The sequence below is a fragment of the Ipomoea nil genome, unplaced genomic scaffold (assembly GCF_001879475.1).
Source record: "Ipomoea nil cultivar Tokyo-kokei standard unplaced genomic scaffold, Asagao_1.1 scaffold1376, whole genome shotgun sequence".
Classification (NCBI taxonomy): domain Eukaryota; kingdom Viridiplantae; phylum Streptophyta; class Magnoliopsida; order Solanales; family Convolvulaceae; genus Ipomoea; species Ipomoea nil.
The window spans coordinates 307,957-327,414 of NW_017617804.1; the positions used below are offsets into that span (position 1 = coordinate 307,957).

At 32.2% G+C, this 19,458-nt stretch overlaps 1 protein-coding gene across 2 annotated transcripts; it reads left to right on the forward strand.

The window, feature by feature from the left end:
• The first annotated feature begins 343 nt into the window (after positions 1–343).
• On the forward strand, positions 344–3,431 carry LOC109186035. Of its 2 annotated transcripts, none has more exons than XM_019335949.1 (7): positions 344–421; positions 1,236–1,629; positions 1,760–1,932; positions 2,036–2,116; positions 2,213–2,288; positions 2,365–2,457; positions 3,020–3,431. In XM_019335949.1, exons 2-7 carry the CDS (start codon positions 1,254–1,256, stop codon positions 3,154–3,156), a joined length of 936 nt encoding a protein of 311 aa, XP_019191494.1. In that variant the 5' UTR covers positions 344–421; positions 1,236–1,253; the 3' UTR covers positions 3,157–3,431. The 2 variants fall into 2 exon arrangements, with proteins under 2 accessions (XP_019191494.1, XP_019191495.1); XM_019335950.1 differs by lacking the exon at positions 344–421 and adding an exon at positions 467–556.
• Positions 3,432–19,458: the final 16,027 nt, after the last annotated feature.

Consider the following 19,458-nt stretch of genomic DNA (forward strand, 5'->3'; position numbering starts at 1 on the left):
TACATCACTACATCAATATATATAACAGCTATTATAAGATCATACCATAAATATAAAGCCGTTACCAATCATATCATTAATGTTAGAATAATGTCCATAATTAGAGTTTACAACAAAATTTAATTTTAAATTTGAGAACCAAAGTGAAAACCGCAATCATCAATAAACTTTTGTTTTGTTTTTTACTTCCTCAAAACAACAAATTCCTGCGAAAACGTACAAATAAAAATGCACATGGGTTGTTTGATGCTGTAATAAGATTACTTACAAATTTAAGAGATACATTTGTATATTTATATTTATTTATTTATTTTTTTTTTTTGCAAATATATAGAAAGCCAAAGATATCGGTAACGACCATACCGCCTCTTCCTCCTCTATTGAGTCTTCTCCATGATCGTCGGAATCTGAATTTCAGCAGGTATTCTCTTGTTTTTCTCAATATTTTCCTGCATTTCAGATATTTGTAGCCTATGATTCCGGCCGGGATGACAAAGTTTTGATTCGTTTTTATCGCCTTGATAGGCCTCGTTTCGTGATATTTCGAATTTCTAAGGTTTATTTATTGCTTGCTTTCTTTGTGCTATCTGATCGTGGATGGATTGTTTCTCAATTTTGGTTGTGGATTATCCTGAGTTTACGTCGAGATAGCAGTGATCGTCTCGTTGTAGGAATGGCAAATGGCGTGATGGATAACGCTTTTGGTTGTGGTTTATATCCCTAGTTAGAATGATTTTGCTCTTCTGAGGATTCTGTACATCTTTTATCTTGATGAAAATATGAAATGCAGTAAACATATAGACATAGACGTGTGTATCGCTGAGATTGATAATAGCAGGCTTCTAAGACTCGGTTGATATAATATTTGTAGTGATGGTTTTTCGTTCTAGAAATCAGGAGATGGTTGAATAAGCGATGGTGAGAAGAGTTGTTTAATGTGGATGTTGTGGATCGTGGACCTTTGTTGAATGAACTCTTCATGTTGGCGTTTTTTGGATGCTGTATTTGCGCTTTATCGAACTTGTTGTTTGCTTGATGTCCGTCATCTTTTATGGGGTTCTTTGAGTTGTGTAATCATTTTTGTAGTTCAATTTTGGTGCCTCCGAGTATACATAGATCGATGTGTGTATGTGTTTGATGCTTATATATTGGTGGCATTTGTTCTTTTACCATTAATTTCATTTTATGTTACAAGTTTCAGTTTAATGATTGATCATACCAGTTTAAATTTTCAGGGTAATCACAAGTAGAAAATGCAGGGAGGAAGAGACCCTTTCTCTGGCTTTGGTGATGGTTTTGGTCATCACAGAAGTTTGATGCCTAGTGTTTTCGGTGGGAGGGATCCCTTTGATGATCCTTTCTTCCAACACCCATTTGGGGGAATGTTGGAGTCCAGCTCTTTTGGTGCTAATAGAGATCCATTTGTGGGCTTGAGTCCAAATGTATTCCATGAACAGCAAACCATTCAGCCCCCTAGATCTAGGGGGCCTATAATTGAAGAGTTAAGCTCTGATGATGATAATGATGAAGAAGAGAAAGGCACAGAGAAGAACGACAATACACGAAAACAGAGACAGAGGAGATCGATTAATGAGCCTTTTGTTGAGGTCCCAGATGATGAAATTGGAGGTGTCTGCTATTTTTTGTCCTACAGTACATCTTATTTTTATACATCTGTTATATCCGCTTCCCTTGTTTAGTTGTTTTCTTTGTTTGATTTTGGAGTGCATGGTGGTTGATTATTGTATTATTGTGATAGAGAGGAGGAGTAAGAAAACTCAATATGGGAATGAGCTTGGGTGGATAAATAATTGTCCATCACAGCGCCGGGCTCATAGTTTCACTTTCCATAGTAGCTCAACTGTTACTTATGGTGGTGCAAATGGAACATATTATACCTCATCTACAACCAGGAGGACAGGAAGTGATGGTGTGAGTAAATTTTTTAGTGTTTAAAATAATCATAGTTTTTTTTTTTTGGCCTTCCTTCACCCCCTTTTTATGGCTGTGGCCTTAATTTGCATTGGACTAACAGTTCACATTTGAAGAAAGCAAAGAAGCTAATTCAGCAACTGGTAAAGCCAAGCACAAGATCTCAAGGGGAATCCATGATAAGGTATTTGAGTTGATCTTAAGACTTTATTCTGCAACTTTGATGCAGATACAAACTTTCTCCTTGTAGCACCTTATAGATCACAGTGTATGATTATAGGGTCATTCTGTCATGCGGAAACTCAACCCAGATGGTAGGGTGGACACAATGCAGACCTTGCACAATCTCCATGAAGGTAAAACAGCAGTCACTATTTTGCTTTATTCTTTCAAAATTTTCATCAACTTCTTGCTGAAAATTTGACCTTGTAGATGAACTTACTAATTTCGAGGAGGCTTGGAGGGCTAAATCTAAAATGCGTCTTCCTGGATGGAGTGAGGGTTTAAACACCCGTGGTGCCACAGGTGAGAATGAGAGCATCTTCACTCTGTTGGTTTTCAGCATTCCTTGATTTCAGACTTCAGTGATGATTTTAAAATGGACAAGATGGGGTTTATATAATAACAGTTTGTTCTGTTTGCCATTCCAAATCCCCCACCTCCCATTTTATATGTCTGTTGGGTGGAGGCCGGTAAAGGCCAAGTTCAACACCCGTCTCGAAAATGTGTGACGGTATCAGGAAATAAAGTTGTGTTTTCACTACGAACTATAACTTTAAACGTAAGTGGTAAGCGTTTTATCCTAATAGTGTCCATCTGTTTGGACAGTCGAGGATTCTTGACTGTTATACACACTAATGAAAGCTGATGCTTTTGGAGTTCTTCCTCACAGTTGATGGGGGCTTAAACCATTCACTAAAAACATCTGTGTTGGCCTCTCAACAGTTTGGTTTGGTCTGGTCATTTTCCCTGTCCTGTCAAATGGAGTCAACCCATTATTCTTCTGCGTTCTGACTTGTCCTAGATCTATGTAATCTTGTTTAGCTTTGCTTATTCTACCAAAAAAATTATATCTTTCTGTATGTAGGAGCTGGAAGGAGAGCTCAGAGTGGAGAACCAAGAAGGGGACGAGGTTGGGCACTTCCTTCAACACCCGATTCTGCAGATGCTCCAATGCCACACCATCAAAGGAGGATTAGAAGCTTCAAAGATAGGAAAGCTTAACTGGCATTGAAGATACGAAACTTTCCTCTGGAGCTAAATCAAATCAAAAGCATCTGGAAAATTTAGGATGCCTTAGATGATTTTCCATACAAATTGCCTTCTGCTTCCACTTGTTGTAAGCCAATTTTTTCTTTCTGCTTATCCTACTTTTAGTCACTAGTCTTTGCTTTTGGTATCAAGAATTCACCATTTTGGTCTATATACATATCACTTTTGCAATATAGTGGTTACAGAAATGTGTTACATAACCGTTTTGACCGCTTGAGGCTTTACAACCATCTTCTTCTTACCGAGAGCACTAAATTGGAATCAAAATTTATTCCAATATGTATATAACTGTACCCAACAAAAAATATACAGACATATTTACTTTATAAAAATTAAATATTTTGATGTATATTTGTGTTAATTCTAATTTTGCTCTTTAATTATTGTTTTTCTTTTCACTTGGTCTTTGAGTGTAAATCCATGAAATTTTGTTCTTCATCATTGAAAATGTGTTACTTAGGTTTGGTTAGAGGGAATTAGAATTCTACTCTCATTTAATTCTGAAGGCAAACAAATTTCTTTGTTTGGTTGAAGAAAATTGTAATTACGCTTAATTTCATTTTTTTTCTTAGAGTGTGTTGGAAATTAATTTTCGGATTTTCAGTGTTTGGCTATAGAAAAAATTTAAACTCAAAAGGAAATTGACTTCCTGTCAAAGAAAAATTAATTATGTATCTTTTTTGGAGAAGTCATTTTCCAGGATTTGGACTTGCACAGAGCCAACGGCCTTCTTCGAATTTTGATCTTTATATTATTTATTATTCTTTATATTACTTATTATTCTTTTAATCCATTTCAATTCCCATAAATACCAAATATTAGAATTGAAATGTCAGTAATTCTATTTCTACAAATCAATAATTGAAATTTAAATTCCTACACTATTCTTTTCATATAACAGGGCGTTTGGTTGAAGGGAATTTCCCTTCCCACTTAATTTCCACATAATTCCAAAGGCCACAAAATTCCTTTGTTTGGTTGAAAGGGGGAATTGCAATTCTCCTATTTTCATGGAATTAAAATCTCATGTCTCCTTAGGATTTTAATTCTTGGGATTTTAGGAAGAAAAAAAGATAGTGATGAGACAAAATTACCCCTTCCTTTTTTAACTTAAAATTAATGCCTAACAACAACAATGGATATTTTTGACTTTATACTACTTATTCCCTTTCAATTCTCATGTATACCAAACATTGGAATTGAAATTTTCAGTAATTCTATTTCTGTAAATCAAACACTGAAATTTAAATTCTCACTTTATTTCCAGTAATTCATCTCCCATGAAATTGCAATTCCTTTCCCACGTAATTCACCCTCTCCAACCAAACGCCCTGTAAAATTGTAATTCTTTCTCCCTAATTTCCATCTTTAAACCAAACAACCTATTAGTCTCACATGAATATTATTTATCTGTCAGGCCGGGATGTGGGCACCCTTAAAATTGGGGTTCAACCTTTTAAAAAGAATGAATATTATTTATCTTGTGCGTACCTTCAATACACACGCGATACACAAAAAGATAGTAATGATTGCTAATTTATTTCGTTACCCCAAAAAATACAATATAGGGAAGGGTTCAGGTGCGGATCCGTGCGGTTGTGCGGTTAGATCTGAACAGTTGATCAAATTTAGATCAACAGCTCAAATCAATGAAAATTAAAAAAAAAAAAAAAAAAAAAAAGGCACGCGCTCGCCAACTGGAAAAAAAAAAAAAAAAAAAAGCACGGCCACCTGATTTCCACCGGAAAAGCGAGCCCAGAAATTATGCATCACTTGTCTCCCTTCAGTTCTTCTTCTTCTTTTTCTTTTTCTGCTTGCCAACGCTAGGAGAATCCGGAATCCTGATCCCAAAAGCATCTTCAAACAGAGTGTCAAAGTCATCATCCTCTCCATCCTGAGACTCCAATGCACGAACACTAGCACCACTATCACGGGAGCAGCTCCCCTTCTCAAAACCACCCACTAGTTTTTCATGTGTCTGGAAGAAAGAAGCATAAGCTAAAAATGGCACACCTTAAGTGATAGAAATACGCACTTTAACTGTTAGATTTTAAGCACAAACTCACGCACATTAAGTACAAAATCCACGCACATTAAGCACAACCTCACGCACATTAAGAACAAAACCCACGCACTTTATGTATTAACTCACAGACCTTAAGTTTCAACAATTACTGACATTAATCACTAACCTCACACACATTAAGCACAAATCCTACGCACATTAAGCACAACTCCACTCACATTAAGAACAAATCTCACGCACCTTAAGCACAAAAGTCCACACTTTAAGTTTTAAAAACTACTCACGTTGAGCACAACTCCACGCACATTAAGCACAAAACTCACGCACCTTACACACAAACCTCACGCATCTTATATACAAAACTCACGCACACATTAATCACAGATCCGTTCACCTTAATTTTGACCTAAATGCAAAAATTACAAAATTGTCACCGCGTTTTTTTTTTTTTTAAATTTTGACAATCCTGGACGTTGATTTAAGCGAGATGAATGGCCCAAATTAAACCGCACAACCGCACCTGGGCACCCTAACCGCACCAGAACCTAATTCTATATATATATATATATATATATATATATATATATATATATATATATATCAGGGCCGTTCCTAAGAAAATTGGGGTCCTGTACGAAAATTAACATTGGCCCTTTTTTTGTATAATTGTAAATATATAAAAGATATATTGTATTGTACCAAAATATACAATAGTCTATAAAAAATTTATAATTCAAAATTTCACTTGAAAAGTGACATTCTTCTTCTTCTTCGGCCATATTTAGATGTAAAATTATTCACAAATTCATTGAGTCTTTTTTACAATATAGTTGATCATAAGTAAGATTTCAACAACTTTAACTTTAAAAAACTTCTTTATGCATAAACAACAGTAATGAAAATAGTCAAGACAAATTGATATTGCAATTGGTGATATTGCAATTGTAGTATCAAAATACAAGAAATTAGATTGTTATTCATCAATCAAAAAAATTCCTAGCTGTTGTAATGTTGTTTGTGCCCGTTGGCCTTTAGCTCCTAACCGGTGGATTGTAGCATTTGTATCAATAATATAAAAGATAAAAGTAAAATATAGAACAAGAGATATGGGTGAAGGAGGAGTAAAGATTCCATTATACCAACTACTCATTTGAGTACAAGGAAGAGATATATATAATACATTTGTAACGGAAAGCAGTAAATGATAGATATAAATATGAGCGTTACAACTGTTACAAAAGCTACTCATAATGTCCACATTATTAAGAAATACTTTATAACACTCCCCCTTGGACATTATGTATCCATGACCTTGCCTCGTTAAAAACTTGCTAGGAAAATCCTGTGGGAAAAACCTAGACAAGAAAATAGTACAAGGTATATAGATGGTATATTTGAATACATTCATGCCTCGTTAAAAAACTTCACTAGGAAAACCACGTGGGAAAAACCTAGTTGAAGAAAAGAGTACATGATATTTGCAGAATCATATATGGTACGGGTTGCCTCATTAAAAAACCATAACTTAAGAAAACCCTGTGGGAAAAACTTAGTTTAAGGGAAAAAGAGTACAACCGTAAGCCTTCAGGGCATAATCTTCAGGATTTCGGGGTTCGTCTATTTAAGTATTTATATATTTGCAACACCCCAATTGACATTACTATATCATACTCGTGCCTCGTTAAAAACCACACTAGAAAAACCCATTGGGAAAAACCTAGTGAGGAAAAGAGTACATGGTATGTATATGCTACAAAAATTATAATTATTAGTCCTTTTAAGACCCAATCTACAGGATTGATTCGAGTGAATATACACGCTGCAAAAAGTGCAACTATTAGTCCTTTTAAGACCCAATCTACAGGATTAATCAATCTACAAGATTGACTCGAGTGAATGTACTTCTCGTCTCCCCCTGAAGATAACAATCTTCAAATTCTACATTGTTTAAAGTAAAATCATTGTTTCAAAAGAGAAGGGATATGGTACAATCTTCAGGATTGTCATTATAATTTATCAAGGGATGTGGCACAATCTTCAGGATTGTCATTAGATTTTATCATATTTTCTCATGATCATCTGGACCAATAAAAATTATTTATAGTTTATATTTTGTTGCTCCCCCTAAATATAATAATTTTCTTTACCTACGCATATCAATCTTATGCATATTTTGTAGGTGTACATTTGCTAACTTGTCACTGGAGCAAATCTTTTGGACAAATATTTTATCACTCTTCTGGAGTTTATATCATGAAACCTATATACGTTCATTTGTCCAAGTATGATGACTTCATGTCAAAAAGCATCAATATGAATATTTGTACCTTGACTTGCTATTCCTAATCTCATCGCATAACTTAACAGTCGCTATAACCAAGCGAGAACATAATAGAGTAATGATGAGATGAAAATGTACAAAGCACATCTACAAGAACAAGTATTATTCTTTAGGCTTAAGATGCTTTAAAGCTTAAATTGATTTATAATATATCAATTCAAGTCATGACATTTAACAGAATGCCAATATTCAAATGACTTCTCGAAAGACATATTTTATACCGTAAGGATATTAATGGATATTATTTAACATCATTTCCTTTTCTTTCTAGGAGAATCACCAAATCGCTCTTTACAAAAAATACGCGAATTTGGAAATTTTCGGTCTCAAAGAAAAGGTAAAAAAAAATGACGTTTTGAAGCAGCGGACTTCTGGTCCTGAAGTATCCTTTTAGGTAAAAATGGTCTTTATCTACTTCGGGAGATTATTTGGACATAGACTAAATAGTATGTAAAATTTCTTTTAAGGAAATGCTCGATCTACAGGTCGATGTAATACTTGATTCTCCATCTCCAATAAGCCCCTTAATAAGTACCTACTGGTACATATTCATTTCTATAATTTCCTATTTTAAGAGGAAATTACTCAATCAATTGCTTCACTATTTTAAGTTTGAGTAAAGCAATTGTACTTCAACAACAAACGTGTTGTGATATTTATTCTCTTTCATTTTTGAGAATTATAAATCCATCAAGGATTTTCATATAAACATTAGTGTCTAATGACCCATAATTTCTAGGTCATGACTTTAATAAGCTGCATATCTAGAATTATTCTGCCAATCATGTAGCGGAACTTTTAATAATATTTATCATGGGAGAGTATACTTGATTCTGGGTTTCTGCGTGAACCCTTAGGCTACAGACTCGCTTTATATCTCACCACATTATCATTCTTGTTTTCCTTCATGCAAACACCATTTGTAACCTACAGGGTTAATACTTCAATGGTGTACAAAAGGAATATATTAGCGAGTTGAGATGTATATGCCTTCAATTGCTCTCTCTATATATTAATCAACCTAGGCGCTTCTGGCACCTAGTTCTGGATCCAGATTGTCATATAATATGAGCAATTTGAAGGCAACTGTGTTGTCGACAACTTATAATATTTTCAAGAATTTCTCCCATATATATAAAAGTAATTTTCAAAGTTAACCAGATTATAGCCATTTCCCAAGGATATTTATATCTGGTTGTTCCGCAACCCAGTATTATGTATATTTGGTGCACCTTATAAATTTACTGGGTTTTCTCGTCTTTTGGACGATCGTTATAAAGATATAACTTTTTTTTTAAGATTTTCAAGAGCTCTAAGATTTTCAAGAGTGACATAAATTCTTTACTAGATCTAGTTGATTCTTTATTTTTCTATCCCAATGAATCTCCCGCGCTTCTGGCGTCAAGGAGTATTGATAGATATATATGGTCCAATTTTGGGGAATATGTATGGGACCTAGTCACTCTTTTTATGAAAAAGATTATTTGGCAGATATGTTTGATTTCTTTCTGAACTTCCAGTTCAGTCTAATTGGTACGTGGATTTAATTTTTGAAGATCATTTCATGAAATTTCTTGGCATTCCATTTCAATTTTGATCATATCTCCCCCTAATGCCGTGAACCGATCTTCATGCAGTCAGCGTATCAATCGCGTCTCTCTCAGGGGCTTTAAATATTGGAGACAATAGATGGAGGTTTAGATGGATACGCTATGGTGGTTATGTAATAGATTAGACTGCATTCATAAGAATAGAAACGCAGATTTGGGAAATGTTTTTTTTGAAAACCACGTATTAGATGTAAGGGGGAATAAGGATATGCAGTGTGCCGAAAATTTTAGCATAAATATAGAATTTCCCCACCAAGTATCCGGCACATTGAAAAGTTGAAAAATAATGGTTTAGTAATAACCCATAACTTTATTAATTAGCTAAACCATTTGGGTATGAGCATAAGGTACTTGATACTCCGCCTTAATGTTTAATGTCATATAATAATCGTCGAAAAAGGACGAAGTTCATAGGATAATCCATAAAATAGGCATTATCCATAAGGTACTAGATCATATATATCCATCTTTTTAGATCATAATGAACGAGTAACATATGTCTACTCATCAGATGAAGGATATTTGATCAAAGTAGGATATTTGATCGGATGAAGGCATTTCAATTTATAAAAAAATTGAAGGAGTAACAGTGAAGCTAGATGTTAGATGTTTGTATAAAGATCTTCCAAAATAAAACATCACTGAAATGATGTTGAATGAAAAAGTAGGTCATCAATATAACTAACAAGAGCGTTTGCTTCAGGCAAGGCAACTTGATTGGATTCAACATTGTGATGTTCATTTAGGTTTCAACAAAATGCTTCGAGATGTGGCACGCACGTGATCGGTGCCTTTTTAACCAACAATTGAAGCATATTTGCTGTTGGGCCAGAATTATGATCATATGAAGCAACGTTCTTTTCATTAAGGGTATATGAGTGCTTTTTTATTTTTATTTTTAAACAAGTACCCTTAGTTAGTATGAGTGACGCTCTTCTGGAGCCCACAATAGAAAACATTTATCAAATGGAAGGAAGAAGTTAGAGGTTTGTAGATAATGATCAAACCTTGAGCTCGTGTTTCAGTAGATCAACATTATTACCAACAAGAGTGTTTGCTTCAGGCAATGCAGCATAGTTGGATTCAACCTTTTGCTTCTCATTATCGTGATTGTTATAATCTGTTGGTAGTTTTCAACAAAATGCTTCGGGGTGTGGCACGTACTTGATCAGTGCCCTGTACACCCGCACTTGAAGCATACTCGTTGTTGGGCCAGAGGTCAAATTGTATGAAAGTGGTTGTCCTCGACGAGTTGGATCATATTGCTGTGTATTATGGTTTCGGGAGTTACTGTTGCCACCTTTGCCTTGATTCCTATCGCGACCTCTTCCTCGGTCCCTCTTGGTGTTGCATGAATGAGCAACATTGTGTGCTTCGGGCACAGGTGCAGAGTTAAATTGGGACACAATTTTGTGTGAAGCCAAATTATAATCAGTCACTGACTTTAGAAATCTTGAAATCTCAAGTTAAGTCAATCAAATTGTGTCTAAAGAAGGGCTAGGAATATTTGCTAGTTAAAGCTATCCTTCAGGGATTTTTATAAGGCAAAGGAATCTTTTTTCAGAAAGGTATTCATTTTTCAGGTCATGGTTCATATGGTGGCGAGGAAAAAGAAAAATTAAGGCTTTTAGCTTTCCAAGCCTCATCGCTCGTGGACTTCTAAGTAATTGCTCCCGTTGAAACCAAGCTCAGTGAATTCACACTCGATGATAGCAGCCAAGATCGAAATTTTGCAAAAAAAATTATATATACTAAGGCTGCCTAAAAATGAGGATCCACTTCTAAAGAATAATTTGACATTCGCATAATAATAAAACTATATATTACGCATATGAACTCATATAAAGCAAACAAATTGCACAATAATAGAAATTAAGTGTATGAGCATGCATAGATTTAAGGCTAGTCCAAATACCTTAAATAAATAAATATATGCCCAAATAACAAATGATGAAAGATGATTTTAAGAAAATTGGGTTAATCCAAAAAAGAGAAAAAAATTAAACCCAAATCTTAAAATAAATGAGTCCGGAATTTAAAGCAATCCCTAATACTTTAAACAAACCAAAGAAGACCCTCCAAAAATATCGAATTGGGCCAATCATGGTCCAACATAATCCATCATCCTTGTTCAATAACTTATGAGCACAAAATGAGCCCCACAACAATAAACTGAAATCATTTGTATTAATAAGCCCAGATCTGACCAAATTGGGCCAGACCCGGCCCAAGTCTCCTTGTTATGGATTAAGCATAGTCCTCTCAACCCTAGCTGCCTTCAACATTATTCAAAACGCAGCACTCAATAAAACCGGAAAAACGTGCGAGAGTGGGAGAGAAAAGCGGATGCAAATGTCATCACCATCGGTCGCCACCGTCAACTACCGAAGCACCATGTCGCGGCCCTCTGCCGGAGCACCGCGCCTCTGCCTTCTGCCGGAACGATCGCGAGCCGACTTCTGCCGGACGATCGCATAACGCCGTCGTCGCCGTTGCAAAGCAGCGCCACCATCCCCAGAACGCAGATCGGGAATGGAAAGATGGTGGCAGATCGGAGACGGAAAATGTGAGCGGGATCCACCGTCGCCACAGCCTCCCTAAGCCGGAACATCGTGAACGGTAGCGGCAACCTCGTGGAGGAGCGTCGCCGCCTGTTGTCCTCCGCCCAAGCGCCGCCGCCTGCCTTCTCCAACCGAACTACGACCACTCGGGACGCAGATTGAAGGCGGATAACGGCGACCAAAAAAACAAAACAGGTTTTTGTTTTACACTTTTTTTTTTTTTTAAATGTGTATGCCGAAATATAAATAAATATATATATGAATTTCTCCATTCTTGTACTGAAGATGGTTTGTATAGACAAGATTTCAAGTTCCTTCTTGCTATTCACATAAAATACATACAGGATAATATATGTATATTTTAATATAAAATAAATTCGGTTTTTCTTTTTGAAAAAAAATTGTATGAAAAAAAACCAGTTTATGCTGTCAAAATTGCGCACTGAATAATGTTTCCAATATGCTAGAATGAACAATGCATATGTAAATTGCAGAGCAAGCATACAAGTCTGACTTAATACAGAAGAACTAGATGGAGAATTATATGCAAGCATTTGTATCATGTATGCCCAAATTTTACTACTAAAAGGTCTCATGCATTGTATTATTCCTGCTAAATTATTTTAAACAGCAATTCGAGATAGTAATAATAATAATAAAAAATCACGAACGCCAAATACTAATATAATATGCATAAAAAAATGCATAAATTACTGTTCACGGGGGATTGAGCGTACTGATAACGTGTTGTAATGTTGTTTGTGCCCGTTGGCCTTTAGCTCCTAACCGGTGGATTGTAGCATTTGTATCAATAATATAAAAGATAAAAGTAAAATATAGAACAAGAGATATGGGTGAAGGAGGAGTAAAGATTCCATTATACCAACTACTCATTTGAGTACAAGGAAGAGATATATATAATACATTTGTAACGGAAAGCAGTAAATGATAGATATAAATATGAGCGTTACAACTGTTACAAAAGCTACTCATAATGTCCACATTATTAAGAAATACTTTATAACACTAGCTAGGGTTAGTTATTGAATTAATAATTTTAAAATTTTGAATAAAATTAAAGAATTAAAATATTTAATTATTTACATACCTTCATCCTTTTATCGTGAAGAATAAAAAAATTGAGGATGTCAAATGCACAAACAACGCATTTCAAATTAATGATTACTGAGACCGAATTCTTGCATTTTAAATACAAATCTTGCGTGTATGCATTATAATAGGAATAAGAGTAATTTTTTACTCTTTATATATAATAATTTTTACAATAATCAAATAGGCCTGCCTCAATTCCTATAAGTTATAGGATTATAACTCTATACGTAAATCAAGTCCTTAAGAATTAGGAATATAAATTTTTAAAAATTTTAGACCATCTTGATTTCATTATACATAAATTACACCTACACTAATATATAAAATATAAATATAAAATAATATTTTTTTTTTAATAAAAGTGTCCCAAAATTTGGGGGCACAATACACATATATACTGTACTAGAGTTAATACCATCTGAGGTCCTCCGAGTATAATGGTTTTGCCACGTTTAGTCCTAAACTTTCAAATTGACCATTTGTGGTCCTTCGACTTTCAAATTTAACCATTCGTGGTCCAAGTTAACCACTCATTGTCCTTTAAATTTCGAAATTTAACCAGTAGTGGTCCTCATGAAAGGACCATGGTTGGTTAAAATTTAATAGTTGAAGGACCATATATATATATATATATATATATATATATATATATATATATATATATATATATATATATATATATATATATATATATATATACATATATATATATATATATATATATATATATATATATATATATATATATATATATATATATATATATATATATATATATATATACTAATAAGAGCCCAAGAGAGTTAGGCCTATAATGGGTAGAAAAAATGGCGGTCAAATTTTTTAATCAAATGAATGGCTCAGATTGATCAGATTTTAATTTTTCCTTAAGATTTCCTAATTTATCCTTAATGAATATGATTATCCGTTAACTTTTCCGTTAAATACTATCTTTTCCGTTAATTTCTGTTAGTTCACCGTTAACTTACTCATTGATTTCAATGAGAAAGGTCTTAAGTTCGAACCTCATCTCAATCAAATTAAAGTTGGCATAATTAGTACTCTATTTTATTCTTATTAAATTAAATAATAATTTAGTAGCTACAACAAAAAATAATACATATGCATTTCTTTAATTTAGAATTATGTGTCTACAATGTCTTTATTCAAAAAAATTATCCATTATTAATAAATTAAATAAGAGAAATAATTTCATTAGTTATATTGTCTTTATTTTTCTCCAATATAAAAATTCTTTACATTCAAATTCATCAATTGATTATATTCGCTACATTGTCCCTACAATGTCTTTATTTAAAAAAAAATATGCATTATCCATAAATTAATTAAGAAAAATAATTTTATTAGTTATATTGACTTTATTTTTCTCCAATGTAAAAATTCTTTACATTCAAATTCATCAATTGATTATATTAACTACATTGTCTATTGTCTTTTTTGTGCACTATTTTTTTAATAAAATATCAAAGTTATAATACAAAATAATGCTATATATTTATTTACCAAGTATTTTATTAATACCATGAAAAAAAATTTAAAAGTAAAGTTAATATCCAAAATTATCCTCAACTATAGTGGTTGTTCTCAATTTCGTCCTAAACGACTTTGGTGACCTAATATAGTCCCAGACTTTTGTATTTTGCTCAATTTAGTCCTCCGTTTGTTATTCCGTCAAATTGGTGTTAAATAAAGGGACAATTCAATAATATCAATATTGACTTGAAAAAATTTTAAAAGTAAAGTTAATATCCAAAATTATCCTCGACTATAGTGGTTGTTCTCAATTTCGTCCTAAACGACTTTGGTGACCTAATATAGTCCCAGACTTTTGTGTTTCGCTCAATTTAGTCCTCCGTTTGTTATTCCGTCAAATTGGTGTTAAATAAAGGGACAATTCAATAATATCAATATTAACCTCTCTTTACTTTCAACCTGCGAAGTGAGAAATCCATCTTTCTTGTATGAATTACACCCATAATTAATCTCAGGTCTACGAATCATATTTTATATTCGCAGGTTTAGGAGTGATTCTGAGAGTAATTTGTTATAATAATAAAAAAAAAAAAGAGGGATTCACACTTCACATGTCTATGAGTAAATAGATGTCAATATTAAAATTACTAAATAGTCTATTTATTTAACAACTAATAGACGGAATAACAAAGAGGGACTAAATTGAGCAAAAATACAAAAGTCTGTAACCAAATTGAGTAAAAACACAAAACTTTGGGACTACATTAAGTCACCAAGGTTGTTTAGGATAAAATTGAGAAAAACCACTATAGTCGATGACCATTTTGGGTATTAACTCTTAAAAAATATAATTAATAAAACCAATCATATTAACTACTTGAGGGATTTGTTGACAAAGAGAATATTCAAATCACCCAACAAATTGAAGTGAGAACTATCTCACAGTATCCTTGTTTGACAATCCGCAATTAGCGGTAGCGGATTTGAACAGCGAATTATATCAACGGTTGGTAAAAAGATATTATAAAAAATTAGCTGTTTAGATTAACATGTAAAATGACCTAAGGGTATACATATATTTAATAATATAATAATAATAATTGTTTTATTTTAAAAAATAAAGCCAATCATATTAACTACTTCGGGGATTTATCGACAAAAAGAGTATTCAAATCACACAACAAATTGAAGTGGGAAACTACCTCGCAATGTCCTTGTTTGGCAATCAGCAGTTAGCTCTTCAATATTAGTATATATTTAATATTTTATACCCTAATTTTTATTTGCTCTCCTTATGTCCCGTATTTGGTTTCAACCATACATATACAATTATTTTATTGACAATTATAATCAATTTTGACTATATTATCTTGTATGTGTAAACTTAGAATTACCTATTTAAATACGCAAATTCAACATTCAATTATCTATGCATGAACAATTTCAATATAATATTGTCTTGATATATATACTTTAAAGTGCTTATTTTTTAAAAAAACATTGGGCATTATCCCAATCGCGCAATGCGCGGAAAAAACTAGTATATCTACTATACTAATAAGAGCCCAAGAGAGTTAGGCCTATAATGGGTAGAAAAAATGGCGGTCACAGATTTTAATCAAATGAATGGCTTAGATTAATTAAAAGATTGATCAGATTTAAATTTTACACTAAGATTTCCTAAAATACCCGCACACCGTTACTAATTTCGTTAAAATTTTAAGAATTATCGTTAGTTCACCGTTAACTTACTCATTGATTTCAATAAAAAAAAAAAGGTCTTAGGTTCGAACCTAATCCCAATCAAAGTTGACATAAGTAGTACTCTATTTTACTCTTATTAAATTATATAAATAATAATTTAGTAGTTACAAAAAAAATAATACATATGCATTTCTTTAATTTAGAATTATGTGTCCACAATGTCTTTATTAAAAAAAAATTATTCATTATCAATAAATTAAATAAGATAAATAATTTTATTAGTTATATTGTCTTTATTTTTCTTCAATATAAAAATTCTTTATATTCAAATTTATTAATTGATTATATTCGCTACATTGTCCTTACAATGTCTTTATTCAGTGAAAAAAAATTATTAATTATCAATAAATTAATTAAAAAAAATATTTTCATTAGTTATATTGTCTTTATTTTTCTCAAATGTAAAAATTTTTACATTCAAATTCATCAATTGATTATATTCACTACATTTTTTTTTTGAATGCTTATTCACTACATTATCTATTATCTTTTTTGTGCACTATTTTTCTAATTAAATATCAAAGTTATAACATAAAATAATGCTATATATTTATTTACCAAGTATTTTATTAATATCATGAAAAAATAAAAAAAAAAATATAATTAATAAAGCCAACCATATTAACTACTTGAGAGATTTTGTGACAAAGAGAGTATTCAAATCACACAAAAAATTGAAGTGAGAACTACCTCGCAATGTCCTTGTTTGACAATCAACAGTTAGTGGTTAGCGTTAGCGGATTATACTGGCGGATTTGACCAGCGAATTTATTTAATTATTAACATTGGGTAGAAAAAATGACCGCCAAATTATTAAATCAAATGAATGGTTCATATTGTTCAGGTTTTAATTTTTTTCTTTTAAGATTTTCTAATTTATCCTTAATTATATGATTATCCATTTAACTTTTCCGTTAATTCACCGTTAGTCTAATTCTAATATTAAAGTCTAATATAGAATTATAACTACACCATTAATCTAATTCTAATATTAAAGTCTTAATAGAACTTAACCACAAATCCTAATGTCGGAATCTCCTCAAACAATATTAGTATATATTTAATATTTTATGCCCTAATTTTTATTTGTTCTCCCTTATGTCCCGTATTTGGTTTCAACCATACCTATACAATTATTTTATTGACAATTATAATCAATATTGACTATATTATCTTGCATTTGTAAACTTAGAATTACCTATTTAACCCGCACGGGCTTAGCTCAATGGTTTAGTGGGTAGTATTTGGGAGAAGAGACCAAGGTTTGAACCTCGGCGGCGGCAATGCGTGAATTATGTCCAAAGTGGGCAAATTCCTTGTGCGTATCAGCATTTGGCCCTGTCTGCTGAACCATTGAGTCACCGTGATTTACAACTTCCCACAATGCTCTGTCGGGTCGGTGTGTGGGGGGCCCTTGGGGTTGGGGACTCAACCTTTGGGAGAAGAATTACCTATTTAAATACACAAATTCAACCTTCAATTATCTATGCATGAACAATTTCAATATAATCTTGCCTTAATATACTTTAAAGTACTTATTTTAAAAAAAATCATTGGGCATTATCCCAATCGCGCAATGCGCGTAAAAAACTAGTATATACTAATAAAAGACCAAGAGAGTTAGGCCTATAATGGGTAGAAAAAATGGCGGTCAAATTTTTTAATAAAATGAATGGCTTAGATTAATCACATTTTAATTTTTCCTTAAGATTTCCTAATTTATCCTTAATGAATATGATTATCCGTTAACTTTTCCGTTAAGAGTTAATACCATCTGAGGTCCTCCGAGTATAGTGGTTTTGCCATGTTTAGTACTAAACTTTCAAATTGACCATATGTGGTCCTTCGACTTTCAAACTTTACCATTCGTGGTCCTAGTTAACCACCTATGGTCCTTCAACTATTAAATTTTAACCAACCATGGTCCTTTCATGAGGACCACTACTGGTTAAATTTCGAAACTTAAAGGACCATGAGTGGTTAACTTGGACCACAAATGGTTAAATTTGAAAGTCAAAGGACCACAAATGGTCAATTTGAAAGTTTAGGACTAAACGTGGCAAAATCATTATACTCGGAGGACCTCAGATGGTATTAACTTTTTCCGTTAAATATTAACTTTTCCGTTAATTTATGTTAGTTCACTGTTAACTTACTCATTGATTTCAAAAGAAAGGTCTTAGGTTCGAACCCCATCCCAATCAAAGTTGGTATAATTAGTTCTCTATTTTAGTCTTATTAAATTAAAAAATAATTTAGTAGCTACAACAACAAAAAAATACATATGCATTTCTTTTATTTAGAATTATGTGTCTACAATCTCTTTATTAAAAAAAAAAATTATTCATTGTCAATAAATTAAATAAGAGAAATAATTTCATTAGTTATATTGTATTTATTTTTCTCCAATATAAAAATTATTTACATTCAAATTCATCAATTGATTATATTCGCTACATTGTCTATTATCTTTTTTTGTGCACTATTTTTTAATTAAATATCAAATTTATAATACAAAATAATGCTATATATTTATTTACCAAGTATTTTATTAATACCATGAAAAAATTAAAAAAAAAATTAATAAAACCAATCATATTAACTATTTGAGACATTTGCTGTCAATGAGAGTATTCAAATCACACAACAATTTGAAGAGAGAACTACCTCGCAATGTCCTTGTTTGATATTCAGCAGTTAGTGGTTAGCGTTAGCGGATTATATTAGCGAATTTGACCAACGGATTATATCAACGGTTGATAAAAAGATATTTGAAAAAAAATTAGCTGTTTAGATTAACATGTAAAATGACCTAAGGGTATACATAATAATAATAATAATAATAATAATAATAATAATAATAATAATAATAATTGTGTTTTAAAAAAAATAATAAAAAATATAATTAATAAAGCCAATCATATTAACTACTTGAGTGATTTATTGACAAAAAGAGTATTCAAATCACACAACAAATTGAAGTGAGAAACTATCTCCCAATGTCCTTGTTTGGCAATCAGCAGTTAGCTCTTCCATATTAGTATATATTTAATATTTTATGCCCTAATTTTTATTTGCTCTCCCTTATGTCCCTATTTGGTTTCAACAATACTTATACAATTATTTTATTGACAATTATAATCAATCTTGACCATATTATCTTGTATTTGTAAACTTAAAATTGCCTATTTAAATATGTGAATTTAAGATTCAATTATCTATGCATGAACAATTCCAGTATAATCTTGTCTTGATATACTTTAAAGTACTTATTTAAAAAAATAAAACATTGGACATTATCCCAATTGCGCAATGCGCGTAAAAAAATTAGTATTAATAATAAAT